Source organism: Carlito syrichta, unplaced genomic scaffold, assembly GCF_000164805.1.
Source record: "Carlito syrichta isolate Samal-C Ts95f unplaced genomic scaffold, Tarsius_syrichta-2.0.1 Scaffold111653, whole genome shotgun sequence".
In the NCBI taxonomy this organism is placed as follows: Eukaryota; Metazoa; Chordata; class Mammalia; order Primates; family Tarsiidae; genus Carlito; species Carlito syrichta.
The window spans coordinates 324,059-339,064 of record NW_007055749.1 but is presented as its reverse complement, the minus strand read 5'-3'; the positions used below and the strand labels follow the sequence as shown (position 1 = coordinate 339,064).

General features: G+C 42.1%; 2 protein-coding genes across 2 annotated transcripts in view; one reads left to right on the top strand and one right to left on the bottom strand.

The window, feature by feature from the left end:
* Positions 1-4,757, bottom strand: part of CUNH10orf88 (chromosome unknown C10orf88 homolog) — a 47,729-nt gene extending 42,972 nt beyond the window's left edge. The window contains exon 1 of the mRNA XM_008070618.1: positions 4,696-4,757. The gene's annotated coding sequence lies outside the window, so the exon portion shown is untranslated. The remainder of the gene's footprint in view (positions 1-4,695) is intronic.
* A 204-nt stretch (positions 4,758-4,961) lies between these two features.
* On the top strand, positions 4,962-14,017 carry PSTK (phosphoseryl-tRNA kinase). The gene is made up of 6 exons (XM_021718505.1): positions 4,962-5,241; positions 7,528-7,819; positions 8,064-8,262; positions 11,921-11,996; positions 12,538-12,651; positions 13,286-14,017. The coding sequence occupies exons 1-6, from the start codon at positions 5,026-5,028 to the stop codon at positions 13,475-13,477; spliced, it is 1,089 nt and encodes a 362-aa protein (XP_021574180.1). The 5' UTR covers positions 4,962-5,025; the 3' UTR covers positions 13,478-14,017.
* The last annotated feature ends 989 nt before the right edge of the window (positions 14,018-15,006 follow it).

The window sequence follows — 15,006 nt, the reverse complement described above, 5'->3', positions numbered from 1 at the left end:
CCATGCGCCACCACGCCCGGCTGATTTTTTGATTTATTGTAGAGATGAGGTCTCGCTGCCCAGGCGGGTCTCGAACCCGCGGGCTCAGGCAATCCACTCACCTCAGCCTCCCAAAGGCGCGGGATTACAGGCTGAGCCACCGAGCCCAGCTGGCATGCTCCTTTTAATTCCTTCTTTGATTACTTTATCCCCTTCCTGTTTTCCCTCAGCAACTCAGATGCTGACCCAGTTGGCTTAACTTCTGTCTCTCATCATCTGCTTTTGCCACTCTACCCTCTGTCAGTTTCCCTTCTGCTCTTCCTTCTTCCCCTCTACCTCCACCTGAGGAGGAGGGGCCAGAGTCTATGGCTGTGAGTTGAAATGCCTGACCCTAGCCTCCAGCCTCCCTCTCCTGCCCTCCCCCACGGCCTGATAACCCCCTGGCTGCAGCAAGTCAAGCCGTGGGCACAGCCTTCCCCCCTCCCCCACTCTTCTCCACCGTGTATTCTTGGAAAGCCCATTCAGGTTTCCACCATGGCTTAACTGGTCTCCCCTCAGAGGTGGCTGGGATAATAAGATATTAAAGTTCATGTTTTTTCCTGTGATACATCTCTCTCAAATTAAATCTAAACTAAGACTATCAATGTTCTTCCCAGACAAATGTAAAGGGATCATGTGTTAATTAATCCTGTAAACTTGCAAAAAAAAAAAAGGCAATTGTCATTTTAATCTGCTTTTCTAACCAAACTTGCAAGTGCTCTAGTAAAATCTTAATTCCAACTTTATCATGGGCTGAAACATTAGTGCTAAATAACACCAGCATTTGTTATGTCTGGCTTGCTAGAGTTGTTTTATAAAAAGAAAGTTAAGTCACTTTACTAAGCCTAGTACTTCTCCTGCCAGACAGACAAATATTGGGTACTCTTTAGGCACAATGAGGATAGGAGCTGATCACTCCCACCTAATTGTCACACCTCACCACTAAGACTGTAATTTAGTAATTTATAAAGGGTTTTCACAAATTTACCTGTTCATAATTAGAAATAAATAGGGGCAGATCATTTCACATCCACGTAATCTGTTTGCTCTAAAGGATTTTATATCAGACTGTTACAGACAGAAAAATGGTCAAAAGTTTCATATCTATAGCCACTTACAGGAAAACTTTTGAGGTTTTTTCTTTTCTTTCTTTTTTTTTTTTTTTGAGTTGGAGTCACTCCGTCACCCAGACTGGAGTGCAGTGGCCACTCCCGGCCACTGCAGCCTCAACCTGCTGGGCTCCGGAGATCCTTCTGCCTCAGCCTTCCAAGCTGAAACTACAGGCATGTGCTACCACACCCGGCTAATTTTCTGATTTATTGTAGAGATGAGGTCTCGCCAAGTTGCCCAGGTGGGTCTTGAACCCACGAGCTCAGGCAATCCACTCACCTCGGCCTCCCAAAGCGTGAATTACAGGCTGAGCCATCGAGCCCAGCCTGAGGTTTTTTTTTTCAGCTGAGATGTTAGAGGAGCAGCAGGGTGCCAACATGGAGGGCGGCAGAACCAGAGGGCCAAAAGAGGCATCTCAATTGGCAATCACCATTAGTGACAAAATTCCAACTGCCCATCAGAGACCTGGTAAGAACGAATCTAAAGGGAATGGTGTCCGTTGCTGTGGGTATAGTCTGCAGGGGCTAAAAGCATAGTTGCCTCAAAGAGGCCTAAGCCTCCTGGATCTTGTCCAATATGCAGGCCAGAAAGCCATTGGAAAGCAGGTGCACTCTCTTCTGAAGAGAGAACACCTAGCTCAGAAATACTAGCCACTTAGGGAGGCCTGGGAAGTCTGCTAAAGTGCCTGGCACTGGCTCACCATCACCTCAAAGCCCTCCAGGTGGATATTAGGGCGCTAGTCCCAGCTACTGGGGAGTCTGAAGTGGAAGAATCACCTGAGCCCAGAAGGTGAAGGGTGTGGTGAGCTGTGATCCTCCCACTGCACTACAGCCTGGACAACAGAGACCCCCAACTCAACAACAAAAATGGATCATATAACAATGTAAAACACAAAACCATAATAGTCCTAGAGGATTACATAAGAGAAAAATCTAGAAGACTGGGATCGGTGTTGACTTCTTAGATATAAAAACGTTTGATCCATAAAAGTAGTAATTGATATGCTGGACTTCATTAAAATTAAAAACATTTGCATTCCAAAAGACATCATGAAGAGAATAAAAAAGTAAACCAAAGACTTGGAGAAGATATTTGCAAAAGACATCTGATAAAGGACTGTTATCACAAATATACAAGAACACTTAAAACTCGGCAATAAGAAAACCCAATATAAAAATGGGCAAAACATCAGGTAGGGTGGTATGTACCTGTATTCCCAGCTACCCGGGAGGCTGAGGTGGGAGGATCGCTTGAGTTCAAGATGCCTCGGCAACATAGCAAGGTCCTGTCTCAAAAAAAACCCAAAAACAAACCAAAACTGAATAGGCACCTCACTGGACATCCAAACAAACAAATGGACAATCAGATTTAAAAAGGACTGTACACACAGACTTTGTACAGATGGCAAATAAGCATGTGAAAAGATACTCAATATCATAAGTCATCAAGGAATTTCAAACTAAAAAAAAAAAAATGAGATACTACTAGACTCTTATTAGAATGGCGGAAATCCACAACACTGACACTAGCAAATGCTGGGGAAGATGTGGAACAACAGGAAGTCTCATCATTGCTGGTAGGAATGCAGCATGGTACCATCACTTCTGGAAAACAGTTTGGCAGTTTCTTACAAAACTAAACATACATTTAACCATGTGCCCCAACAATCACGCTCCTCAATATTTACCCAAATGAGGTGAAAACTTGTGTCCACACAAAAATCTGCACATGAGTGTTCATAGCAGCTTTATACCTAATTGCCAAAACTTGAAAGGAAGCAAGATATCCTTCAAAAGGTGAATGGAAACATAAACCATAGTACATCCATTCAGACACTGAAATATTATTCAATACTAAAAAGAAATGAGCTACCAAGCCATGAAAAAACTTGAGGAAACTTAAATGCATATTTGTAAGTGAGACGATTTACAAATCTTTCACTTTATGAAAGGCTTTATGATTCCAACTATATAACATTCTGGAAAATGCGTAACTATAGAGACAACAAAAGATCACTGGTGCCAGGATAGATAAGGAGGATTCAATAGGTGGCACACAGAGAATGTTTAGGGCTGTGAAACTATTCATACTGATGAATATATGCCATTATACACTGATAAAACCTGTGGAATGTACACTACCCAGGGTTAACCACAATGTAAACTACAGCCTTTAGATGATAATGATGTGTCAGTGTAAGTTCACAAATTATAACAAATGTATCATCTTGCAAGGAATGGTGGTAGTTGGGAAGGCTGTGAATGGGGTGGGAGCATAAGAGAACTCTGTACTTTCTGCTGAGTATTGCTGTGAACCTAAAACTGCTCTAAAAAAGTCTGTTATCAGCCAGGTGTGGTGGCACATGCCTGTAATCCCAGCACTTTCGGAGGCCAAGGTTAAAAGACTGCTTGAGGCCAGGAGTTCAAGACCAGCCTGGGAAATAGTGAGACCTTATCTCTACAAACAACAGAATTAGCCAGGCATGGTGGTATGCACCTGTAGTCCCAGCTCTTCTGGAAGCAGAGGGGGAGGGGTTGCCTGAACCCAGGAGGTCAAGGCTGTGGTGAACCGTGATCATGCCACTGCACTGGGTGACAAAGTGAGAGCCCCAGCTCAACAATAACAAGCAAAATAAAGTCTATTTAAAAAAAAAGATAACCAAAACAAAAATAACCATGTTAAGAAGAAAAAAAGGCTGTTAGCAGGGGTTAAAATGGTTGTGGAAGTGGAGGACAGATGAGTCAAGCAGTGGAGCCATTGACTCCAGCAAGTAGAGTCCTAGTTACTAAGAGGCTAAGATGGGAGGGTCGCTTGAGCTCAGAAGTTTGAGGTTGCAGTAAGTTATGATTGCACCGCTACACTTCACCTAGGGTGGCACAGCAAGACATTGTCTTTGAAAAAGGAAAAAGGCGAATGAGGAGATGGACCTTATACGGGACCAATAACAATAAAATGTCTTGAGAAGACGGACCTCATACTGGACCAATAACAATAAAATGTCACGAAATGAAAAGCGAGTTTATCGCAGCGCTTTCATCCAAAAGAAAAAGGGATTCTGTGCATGTGCTTTGTAATCACAAATTAAATCAGGTTTAACATCAGGTAATTTTGAGTCTGTCTTCGGGTGTTCACATTTTGAACACATCCCTTACAAGTAAGAAATCAGCCCCCATAATAAGGTGAAAACAACAATCTGAATTCAGATTTTCTATCACACACACCCACACAAAAACCGTGTTTTATACCTCTCCCCAGCTTACTCTGTAAACACTAAAATGCCTATTCTCTGCACGCATGCATTGGACTTGAAGTCTAAGGATGGGCCTTTCCTGCGCTCATTGCCTCACGCTTGCTGCCGACAGGTGGCGTTAGGGCACAATAACATTTGCTCTGCTTTGCGCATCTAGGAAGCGCAGCGGAGCGCGGTCGTCGGACTGCCAGCTTCGTCTATCATCGATTTCCACCACTTTACTTCCCAAAGACCGCCGGAGGAAAAGGCTTAAAGTCTCTTGAGATTTTCCTGGGCAGGAAGACCTCCTCATAACAAGAACCAGGCGCAAATCTTACCAACTTGAAAGTTTCCGACAGGGAGGATGGTCCGATTTGAGGATTAAACCTAACTCTGGGGCCCTATACGGACGTCCAGGAGACAGGAAATACAACGCCGTGGCCACCACCGCCTAAAGGTCTGGCCTCACGCACAGCTCGGCAGCGGTGTGACCACCGGGACAGCCTCGCCACCAGCCAGGTCCACGCCATCTTTTCCGAATCCGAAGCCTCGCCTTTTCCTCACGGCGGCGCCAGGCGGCGCAGCAGGACGGCGCAGAGCTGCGCGTGCGCACCCGGCAGACCGCGTCCCGGAGACGTTCCCGGCCTCCTTCGGTCTCCCCGAGCAGCATGAAGGCCGCCGAGGACTCCGCAGGAACCGGCAGCGAAGGCCCGCGGAAGCTGGGACTCTGCGTCCTCTGCGGGCTGCCCGCAGCAGGAAAATCAGCCTTCGCACGCGCGCTTGGCCACTGGCTGCGGCGGGAGCGGGGCTGGGCCGTCGGCGTCGTCGCCTATGATGACGTCATGCCGGACGCGTCCTTCGACGGGGCCAGCGCGCCGCCTTTGGTGAGTGCGAGGGGCGGGGCCCGGGCTTGGCTCGCCAACCGCGGCGTGCCGGCGGCGCGTCGAGGCGGCGCTGTGCTGTGTCGCGCGCACGCCGGAGACTTAGTAGACAGTGCCGCGCCTGGAGGAGAGGCAGGCGTTCCGGAAAAGTGGAGCTGGGTTAGCGTCCTTATTGCAGCTAGTGAGCGACTTGGCTGTCGAAATGTATCGGTAAATAGTTAGGAAGAAAGCGTTTTGGAATGGTGCGTGTTGGCGGTAGTGGAAAACTGCCTGGGGAAGGGGAACACACTTCATCAACAAGGTACCTGCACAATGAACGTCTGTATACCTAATCCTGAATTGTATCCCACGTTTTAAAATTAAAACATTTCTAAAAAAGATTGGTGCATGCTAGAAGTTTATATGGATATTTGATGCATATGTATGTGCACCATATATATAGTATAGAGTATGTTTTATATATACGGTATATTCTATGCAGCGGAGTCTCAAGACAGGATTAGGTTCTGAAGTCTGCATACAAGGTGGAAATCCCCTGGAGCCAAATGTACTCTTGAGAATCCCTTGGGAAGTTTCTCTTGAGGAAAAGAAAAGAATCTCGAAATGTTCCAACATAGCTAGTTTAACATCTAGCTACAGGTGTGTCCAGATTTTGTGGGGCTTGACGTTTATGAAATTTGAGGAACTCTCTTTAAGAAAAATAATACCAATTATAAAATTGCTAGGGACCCTCCCAGAATGATAGAAAGAGGCTGTACAAACGAAGGATCAGTTTCTGAAGCTTAATGTTTTACTCGTCTCAGTAAATTTGCTTCTGGAAAAGGTGGCTCTTTCTTAGTTGGTCGCCAGGGGAAATAATAGGCTTGTACTGTATTTAGGGACAGTATGTTCCAAGTACATACTTCTCATTAAACCCTCAACTCACACTCATCACACAAGAAGCATTCTCTTGGAGAAGCTTATGGAAACTGCGACCACTGGGAGAAGAGTGGATTCAAGTCTCCCAGCTCATGCGCACTCTAGAGAAAATACTCTTTGAAATATTCTGAAATCTAAAAATTGATTTTGTTTAGTGCCTGATGTAGATGAATGTACATAAATCAAATACAAATATAATGTGAATCCACTCTGTGAGGATATGCAAAAATACAGTATATTTGTTGCCTGGATAAGTTCCGGGCCTCCCCTGCAAAGTTTATTTAATTCCTCATTCTTGGATGTGAGGTAAATGCAGTATCAGGGTAGTGCAGGAATTACAGAGATGATAGTATTTTCACCACTCAGGAGGAAACTCAAAGTTATTGATAGGGATTGTTGTATTTTCTGGCTTTTCCCTCATTTTTATGATATATTTTTTCCACCCTTTCCCCTACAGACAAATGCCATAGGACTCATCTGGTTACCATCATTAGAAAATCTTACCTTTTAGGAAGAGATGTTGTTCCATTTTAGCGGGTTTAGCTGATGTATGTGTGTGTTGCTTGTGGCGTAATCTCAGTGATGTGGTAAGACATGGACAGGCAGGTGAGAGACTTCCATCTCCTGTCCTGTTTTCCCTCCAGCTTTGACTTAACTACATCAGTGCTCTTGACAGCCTTTGACCAACACAAGATTACTTGTAGTCTCACACTACTTCTTTTCTTCCCCTTAATCTGCCTCATCATCTTTTCCCATCTCACAATAACTCATTTGTTAGCCTGAAGTCTTTTCATCTTAACCCAGGGACCTTGCAGCTGATATTTTTGCTGTGCTGTCTGCAACCTTTCTCATTTCAAGGGCAAACCTGCATTGTTACGTCTTAGCTAGACTGTTTATTTTGGGAAGATACTGATTTTGGCTCCACCTTACTTGGATGGTAAATAACTTATTTCATGTATTCTCTCATTCAGTTTTTCATCCTTATCTGTATTACCTGTTAGGTTCCAGACTCTCTCCTGGAGCTGAGAACGCAGTGGACTAGTAATCTGGCAGGGAGATAGACAAGTGCAAACAAATGCCTAAACAGTATAAGTCCTTTTAGCCCTGCTAGAGTGGAGCCATAATATGTACAAAAGGGATGTCATGATAGACAAGGGAGGGGCCGAGCTGCCTCCACATGGTTGGGTACTCTTGCCACACTAGCATCCTTAAGCAGGAGTTTTTCGAGGAAGAAGGAACATGTATATGAAGGCATGAGAAACCAGGTGTGTTAGAGAACTACAAATGGTTCAGTACCATGACATTTTCATATGGGGCAGGGTGTGATACCTACTGGCCTAATATGAATTGCAATTCTTTGGTTTCTTCTAGCCATCCCAGTGGAAATTGCTTCGACAGGAACTGTTGATGTACCTGGAATACTTCTTGATGGCTGTCATTAATGGGTGTCAGGTGACTGCCCCACCCAACAGGACTGAAGCCATGTGGGAAGATTTTATAACCTGCTTAAAGGATCAAGATCTGATATTTTCTTCAGCACTTGAGGCCCCGTCTTGCTACCTCTTAACGAAAACTGCCCTTTCTAGACCTTTGTTTTTGGTTTTAGATGACAACTTTTATTATCAAAGTATGCGATATGAAGTCTACCAGCTGGCACGGAAATGTAATTAAAACATTTTTTTTTTACATGTGGAGACATTTATTTACATATCAAAATCACTACTGTCTTCAGTGAGAATTTAACTGGATTAGGAGGTTTATATGAATTTACTTAACTTTAAAAGCTAACTGTTCAGTACTACAAGTGGAGTTTTTCCTACTGCAGTTGGCATAATATAATATATATTTATTTCATATTTTGGGAAAATAGTACACCAGTAATTTTGTGGTTTTTAAACTGTTTTCAGATTCGTTAGGCTTTTGCCAGGTCTTTTTAGATTGTCCTCTTGAGACCTGTTTGCAGAGGAATGGCCAGAGACCACGGGCACTGCCTGCTGAGACCATCCACCTGATGGGAAGAAAGATAGAAAAGCCCAACCCTGAGAAAAATGCTTGGGAACACAACAGTCTCATAATTCAGAATCTGCCATGTGCCTCGGAAGTCAGGTATTCAACTCAATGCTTTACCTGTAATGGTAAATTGATCTTCACACGGCTTTGGGAGAGATACTATTTCCTTCTTTGGATGGAAAACAAAACTGAAATGGGAACATGTAGTTTGTCCAGAATCACTAAACTTGTGACAGCTAAACTTGTGACGGGATTTGAACCCATGTTCGTTTGCAAGCATCTGTCTTAACTGTTAGGATTATACTGCCTTCCGGAGGCTGGAGCGGGGAATTCAGAGAACACATCTTTGATGCTCTTGCTAAAATAGTGTAGTCTAAGTAGATTGTCTGGGTAGTTTTTGTATATAAAGAAATATGTGGCAGAATAGAACTGATACCGGGTCCAGATTCACCTTAGAGCATGCCGTAGATACACGGCTTGAACATATGAGGCTTGTGGGCTGTGTTGTCTAACGCAGTGGTCCCCAGTGTTTTTGGCATCTGGGACTGGTTTTGTGGAAGACAATTTTTCCGTGAACGTGGGGGTGAGGGGAAGAGGAGGGGGAGATCTTCAGGCATTAGAGTCTCATAAGGAATGCCCCACCTAGATCCCTTACATGCACAATAGGGTTCACAATAAGGGTGTGCGCTCCTCTGAGAAGCTAATGTCGCCGCTGACTGGACAGAAGGTGGAGCTCCAACCACTCGCTGCTCACCTCCTGCTGTGCCCTGTTTGGGGACTCCTGATCTAAGCATTTCATTTGTGAAATATGTCATGAGAGTTCTAGAGCAGCACATTTCTAACAGAAATTTTACTGATGATGGAAATGTTCTGTATTTGGACTATCTGATATGGTAGACGTTAGCCATATTGAACTATTGACTGAGCACCTAAAAGTAGCTAGTGCAATTGATGACTTGAATTTATCATTTAATTTTAATCCATTTAAACTTAAATAGACTCACATGGCTAGTGGCTATTGTAATGGATAGCGCAGCTCGAAGTATATTGCCCACATTTTCTTAGTTCCTGTCTTTTGTCCTTGGGAGACTGGCAGTTTTTAAAAAGTTGAATTTTTAGCTCATTGCTCAAGTTTCCAGGGTATGGCTTCCATGCATTTAAAAAAATTAGCATACTAGAAGAACCCCCAAAAAACAAAAGTTGGAATCAGTAACTATTGTTTAGACAGTTTATGAAATAAACTACTGGTGAGGTTTCTGATTTTAACTTGTCTTAATATCCTGAAACTTTGAGCAAGCACATAAACCAGTTGATTGCTATTTTTTCTGGAGTACTTAAAATTGCCTCCTTCGGAAGTAAATGGCTAATTGAGACACTGAGACATCTCATGAGATTGGCATAAGGTCATCATCACTGCTCAGAGACCCATGAGAACCAGTCCTTGCTAGAAGCAAGGATAGTGTGAGCTGCTCTAGTGTCACGCCAGCCCTTACCATAATCTGTAGTTTTGTCTTGCTCTTGAGAACCTGGTCACCTGTGCTCGTATCCAAAATAGTCGTAGCGTAACCGTAAAGGGGGTCTGGTGATTCTGTTTGAAAGTTGAAAGATGATCTGATAAATGATCTTTCCCAGGCTTCCATGAAATAATAGCAACAGCTATTTAATGCATACCATGTACTGGTCATGTTTTGAAATTTAAATGTTTTGTTTTGTTTGGTCTGGGTTTGTTTTTTTTTTTTTTTTGAGTCAGACTCTCTGTCGCCCAGGCTGGAGTGCAGTGGTACACTCATGGCCACTGCAGCCTCAACCTGCTGGGTTCAGGTGATCCTTCCGCCTCAGTCTTCCAAGTAGCTGGAACCACAGGCATGCACCACCATGCCCGGCTAATTTTTTTATTTATTGTAGAGACAAGGCCTCACCAAATTGCCCAGGCTGGTCTCAAACCCATGGGCTCAGGCAATCCTCTCACCTTGGCCTCCCAAAGTGCTGGGATTACAGGCGTGAACCACTGCACCTGACTTGAAATGTAAATATTTATTTATAAGCTATAAATTTGTTATAAACTGTATTTATTTATAAACTGCAAATAAATAAAAGGATTAAAGAGTAAATTTATTTTTAACTGTAAAAACTATAGCTCATATTTTAACATTTTGTTAATTTAAGTTTTGGGTCACATTGGGAACGGTGTCTCTAGTTCCTTTTGAAATTCTTTTCCAGAATCTTCATAAGGTTATAGTTTCCTTAAAAAAGTATTTGCTATGCATTACCTCTTATGACTGTAGACAGAACAAAAGGGCATGGATATGAGAATTCTAAATAGTCACTAAGGCTCAAATTCTCTCTCAATTCTGAACACTTTATATGTATGGTCTTATTCCACCCTCACAATAATCCCTTAAGGGTAGAAACTATTATCCCCATCTTATAGATGGAATAACTGAGGCCTAGGTAAGTAATACATAAAGGGCAGAGCCAATATGTAGACCCGGTGTAGTCTCACACTTTTCAGTGTGAAAAAAATCATCTTGAGGTTGAGATTTAACTTGATAAGCTCACTGGCTTAGAATTTTTTAGTGCTACCCACGTGTTCTGAGTCAAATTCAAACTTCTTACCATAACTTACGTGTTCTAACCATCCCTGATTAACTCTCCAATTTCATATCCTACTGCTCTCCCTTTTTCAACCAAACCAGTACTCTCTGTTCCACGAACACAAGCAGCTTATTCTTGCCTCAGAGCCTTTTCACTTGCTGCCCTTCTCACTCGTTCACCCTTGACGGCCTCCACTGACCACCCTAACCAAAGTAAAGAATGTTATTTGGGCTTTCGAGTCACTCTTACCATTATCATTTTGCTTATTATCTTCACTCACTTATCCATTTATCACTGTCCGAAATTATTTTTTCGCACATGGAATCGATTTATCTATCTCTTCCCATTATGTTATCAGGCTTGAAGGAAGCAGGGATCTTGGTACACCCCTAGCTTAGCACAATTTCACACAGTTGTACAGTATTTTTCATATAAGACCATATTCAGTATTTGTTAAATGAATTTTACTTCAATCTTCCATGAAGAACTTTACTAATTGATGCTCAGTAAATAAGCGGAAGCAAGAAAGAAAAGACTGAGCATCTTTCCTTAGGGAATAAAATAGAGTTCTGGTAGCCTACAGTACAGCACCTTTTTTTTTTTTTGAGTGGGAGTCTCACTCTGTGTGCCAGGCAGTGCAATGGCACAATCATGGCTCACTGCAGCTTCAGCCTCCTGGGCTCAGGCAGTGCTTCTGCTTCAGCCTCCAAAGTAGTTGGGACTACAGGTGTGTGCCACCATGCCCAGCTGATAATTTTTTTTTTGCAGATAAAATATTTTGCTGTGTCACCTAGGCTGGTCTTGAACTCCAGGGCTCAAACAATCCTCTTGCCGTAGCCTCCCAAAGTACTGGGATTACAGGTAGGAGCCACAACGTCCGGTGGCTCAGCACTTAATAGGGGAAAAGGGAATGTCTTTTCAAAGCTTATTGACATGACTCCTTAATATTTCTTAAATGGGGCATTTGGGGCTTATAATTTGTTTTGAGCTACTACTCTGGATTTTACAAGTGGAAGGTAGCTCCTAAGTCATTTTAAGGGTCTTGGATTACAGCAGTTTTCTTTCTCTAGAATCCAACTCAGTGTTCATAAATGTAAGTTCTTTACAAACATGTTTGATGTAAGGATTACTTACTATATTTTATCCACTTTCTCTACAGTCTAGAGGTGACTGATTTATTGCTTATTGCTTTGGAAAATCCAGTCAAATATGCTGAGGATAACTTGGAACAAAAGGTAAGTCTTCCAATGTAGATTTAGTGTAAATGAGAAGGAACAACTTTTTGTAGGAAGATCTTTTTGAGCTGACTGTAAAATATGAGTAAAACATGAAAGATGTCTTGTCTCCGGCTTGGCATCTCCCCAACATTCACTGCTGGCTCCTGGCTGCAGTGGTGCTCTGCTAGCAGCTGGTGCCAGCTGGACACAATTGTTAAACTTTCAGAAATGTTAGAGCCTGTTGATGTTATGTTGGTAGCCTGAATTGGGAAAGGATGGGAATATTTACACCACAGAAATTGGCCAACACTACAGATAAGTTTGGGATTTGTTTTTTTCCTGAAGAACCAGTTACTAGACATTTACCAGCATGTCACCGCCTATATCAAACCAGTTAACAACTGGATCTAAGTCACCCAGACCCTCTCCTGGAGAAGAATGAATGAAAAAACACTTAAACTTTTATTTTAGTCCCTTCAAATACACATCACTTTTGCTTTAGCAATTTCTTTTATAAAACTATTACGACTGCTCCAATAACAATGTCTGTATTACATAGGAAACAGATAGAATTATTTGTTCAACTAACATGTTTCACAAAGCTGATCAGATACTCCGAAGAATTGTGTCTCACACAATGAAGGAAGCAAAAGGTATGTCATGTCAGTTATGTGTTTAACTGGTGTGGTAGTGACTTTCTCTTGTTACTCTTATTCCCTTGACACTCAAGCTTATTAGTTTCAGTCATAAAAGTTTACATTATGTTTTCAGTTTAAGTAAGCAATTTGAATAAATATAACTAAAAATTCTACCCCTGCAACTGAATATTCATCCATCCAGTAAATTTTTTTATTTTTTTTTTGAGTTGGAGTCTCACTCTGTCGCCCAGAACTGGAGTGCAGTGACCGCTCCTGGCCACCGCAGCCTCGACCTGCTGGGCTCCGGCGATCCTTCCACCTCAGCCTTCCAAGTAGCCAGAATTACAGGCATGCGCTTCCACACCCAGCTGATTTTTTGATTTATTACAGAGATGAGGTCTCGCTGCCCAGGCAGGTCTTGAGCCCGCGGGCTCAGGCAATCCACTCACCTCAGCCTCCCAAAGGCGCGGGATTACAGGCTGAGCCACTGAGCCCGGCCATCCAATAAATTTTTACTGAGGAGCTACTCTGTACGAGGCCTTATCTAGATGCTAGAGATCAGCAGGGAGCAAAACATTCTGGTGAAGAGACAAAAGAAATAATTACATGAATATATACTAGTGCTCTGAAAAAAAAGTAAGGAAAGGTAGTGTAGAGTGATGGGAGGATTTATTTTTTAAATGGTGGGAGGAAGGCTGCTCAGAGATGACATTTAAGCAAAGATGTATTCACATGTTTAAAGGAAGGGAAGGAGTAAACCATGCAGGTATCTGGAGTATCATTCCAGGCAGTGGATACAACAAGGGCAAAAGCCCAGAGATGGGTTGTTGGAATGTTCTAGAACAGAGAAGAGGCCATTGAGCATAGGGTGAAGGACATGGGAGAGGTAGGGGGCCAGGTGTAAGATCAGGATGGAGTTTGAGTAAACCTGAATGCATATAACAGATGAAGTAAGTGGCAGTTACAGTTTTATAAAATATTTTTTAGGTTTTGAATATTGAACTACTGCTATATTTAAAATCTGATTAAAAAAACAGGAGCTAGCATTTTTGAACACCTTTTTATGTTTATGCTTTTTATGCTTTACAAATATTGTAATCTTTACACTCTTATATACTACATGTAATTTTATATACTACATGTAATTTTACAAATGGGGAAATGGAGATTCCTCGAGGATCAAGCAACTTGCCCATGGCCGAACAGCTACTAAATATTGGGTAATCTGGGGTCCAGCGTTAAGTCTGATTTTAATCTGTGCATTCTATTATATTCCTTTGCATCATTAACATTTAATAACCTTACAAAAGCTTAGAATATTGGAAAAGGAAACTATATACTAGCCATATTGAGTTTTCAAACCTTTTAAAAATTATGATTCATAAGTAGATTTTGTATTGTAACCTAATATGTAACCCACTACATGAACTCACATGTGTGGAAAAACTTTCACAAAACACCCTCACATGTTTGATGAACTCTCCTGAGTTATATTTGATTTCATTGTAGAAAAACACTGGTTGCCACTAATAGGTTACAATCCAAAGTTTGAAAACAGAGCACTGGAACAGAAATGGCAGCATAATTTGAATAAAAACAAAAATCGTCCTGAGGGTTCTCACTCAACCATTTGCCTTTCTTCTGTCTATAAAGTGTTTTTTTTTTTTTTTGGTGGGGGGGGGGGGGGGGGGGTTTGGGTTATGCCCAAATCACTCTTATTTCCCATAAAGAAATATATACATATATATATATTTTTTTTCTTTTTTTGTTTTGGTGAGGGGACGTGGTACTAGATTCTAGATCTGTGCTTAATTAGAAATTTGGTTCCTCTACCATCAAGAAAGCAAAAAGGCAACCCACAGAGGGGAGAAGATATTTGCAAACATCTATCTCATACAGGGCACTTGTATCCAAAATATAGAAAGAACTCTTGCTGCTCAGTAATAAACACAACCTAATTTTTAAAATGGGCAAAGGATCTGAATACATTTCTCCAAGGAAGATATACAGATTGCCAATAACCACATGAAAACATGCTGAACATCATCGTAATGTCATCAGGGAAATACAAAAATACAAATCAAAGCCGTAATGAGATACCACTTCACACTTATTAGGATATTTGGAATTAAAAAGTGCCAGCGTGTTGAGGATGTGGAGAAGTCAGAGCCTTCATACGTTCTGGTGAGAATGTCACATGGTGCAGCTGCTTTGGAAAACAGCCTAGCAGTCCGTCCAACATAGACATGTGACCTAGCAATTCCATTCCTAGGTGTATACCCCAAAAAGAACATATGTTCACCCAAAAACGTGTACACAAATGTTTACAGAATCATTATTCATTATAGCCAAAAGAGGGAAACAACTCAAATGTCCATCAGCTGACAAAT

Bases quoted from the DNA above. Each gene is read 5' to 3' on its own strand.
- PSTK (XM_021718505.1), top strand. From the start codon at position 5,026: ATGAAGGCCGCCGAGGACTCCGCAGGAACCGGCAGCGAAGGCCCGCGG. The intron at 8,263-11,920 runs GTATTCAACTCA...CTTTCTCTACAG, and splicing joins CCATGTGCCTCGGAAGTCAG to TCTAGAGGTGACTGATTTAT. The intron at 11,997-12,537 runs GTAAGTCTTCCA...TGTATTACATAG, and splicing joins AGGATAACTTGGAACAAAAG to GAAACAGATAGAATTATTTG.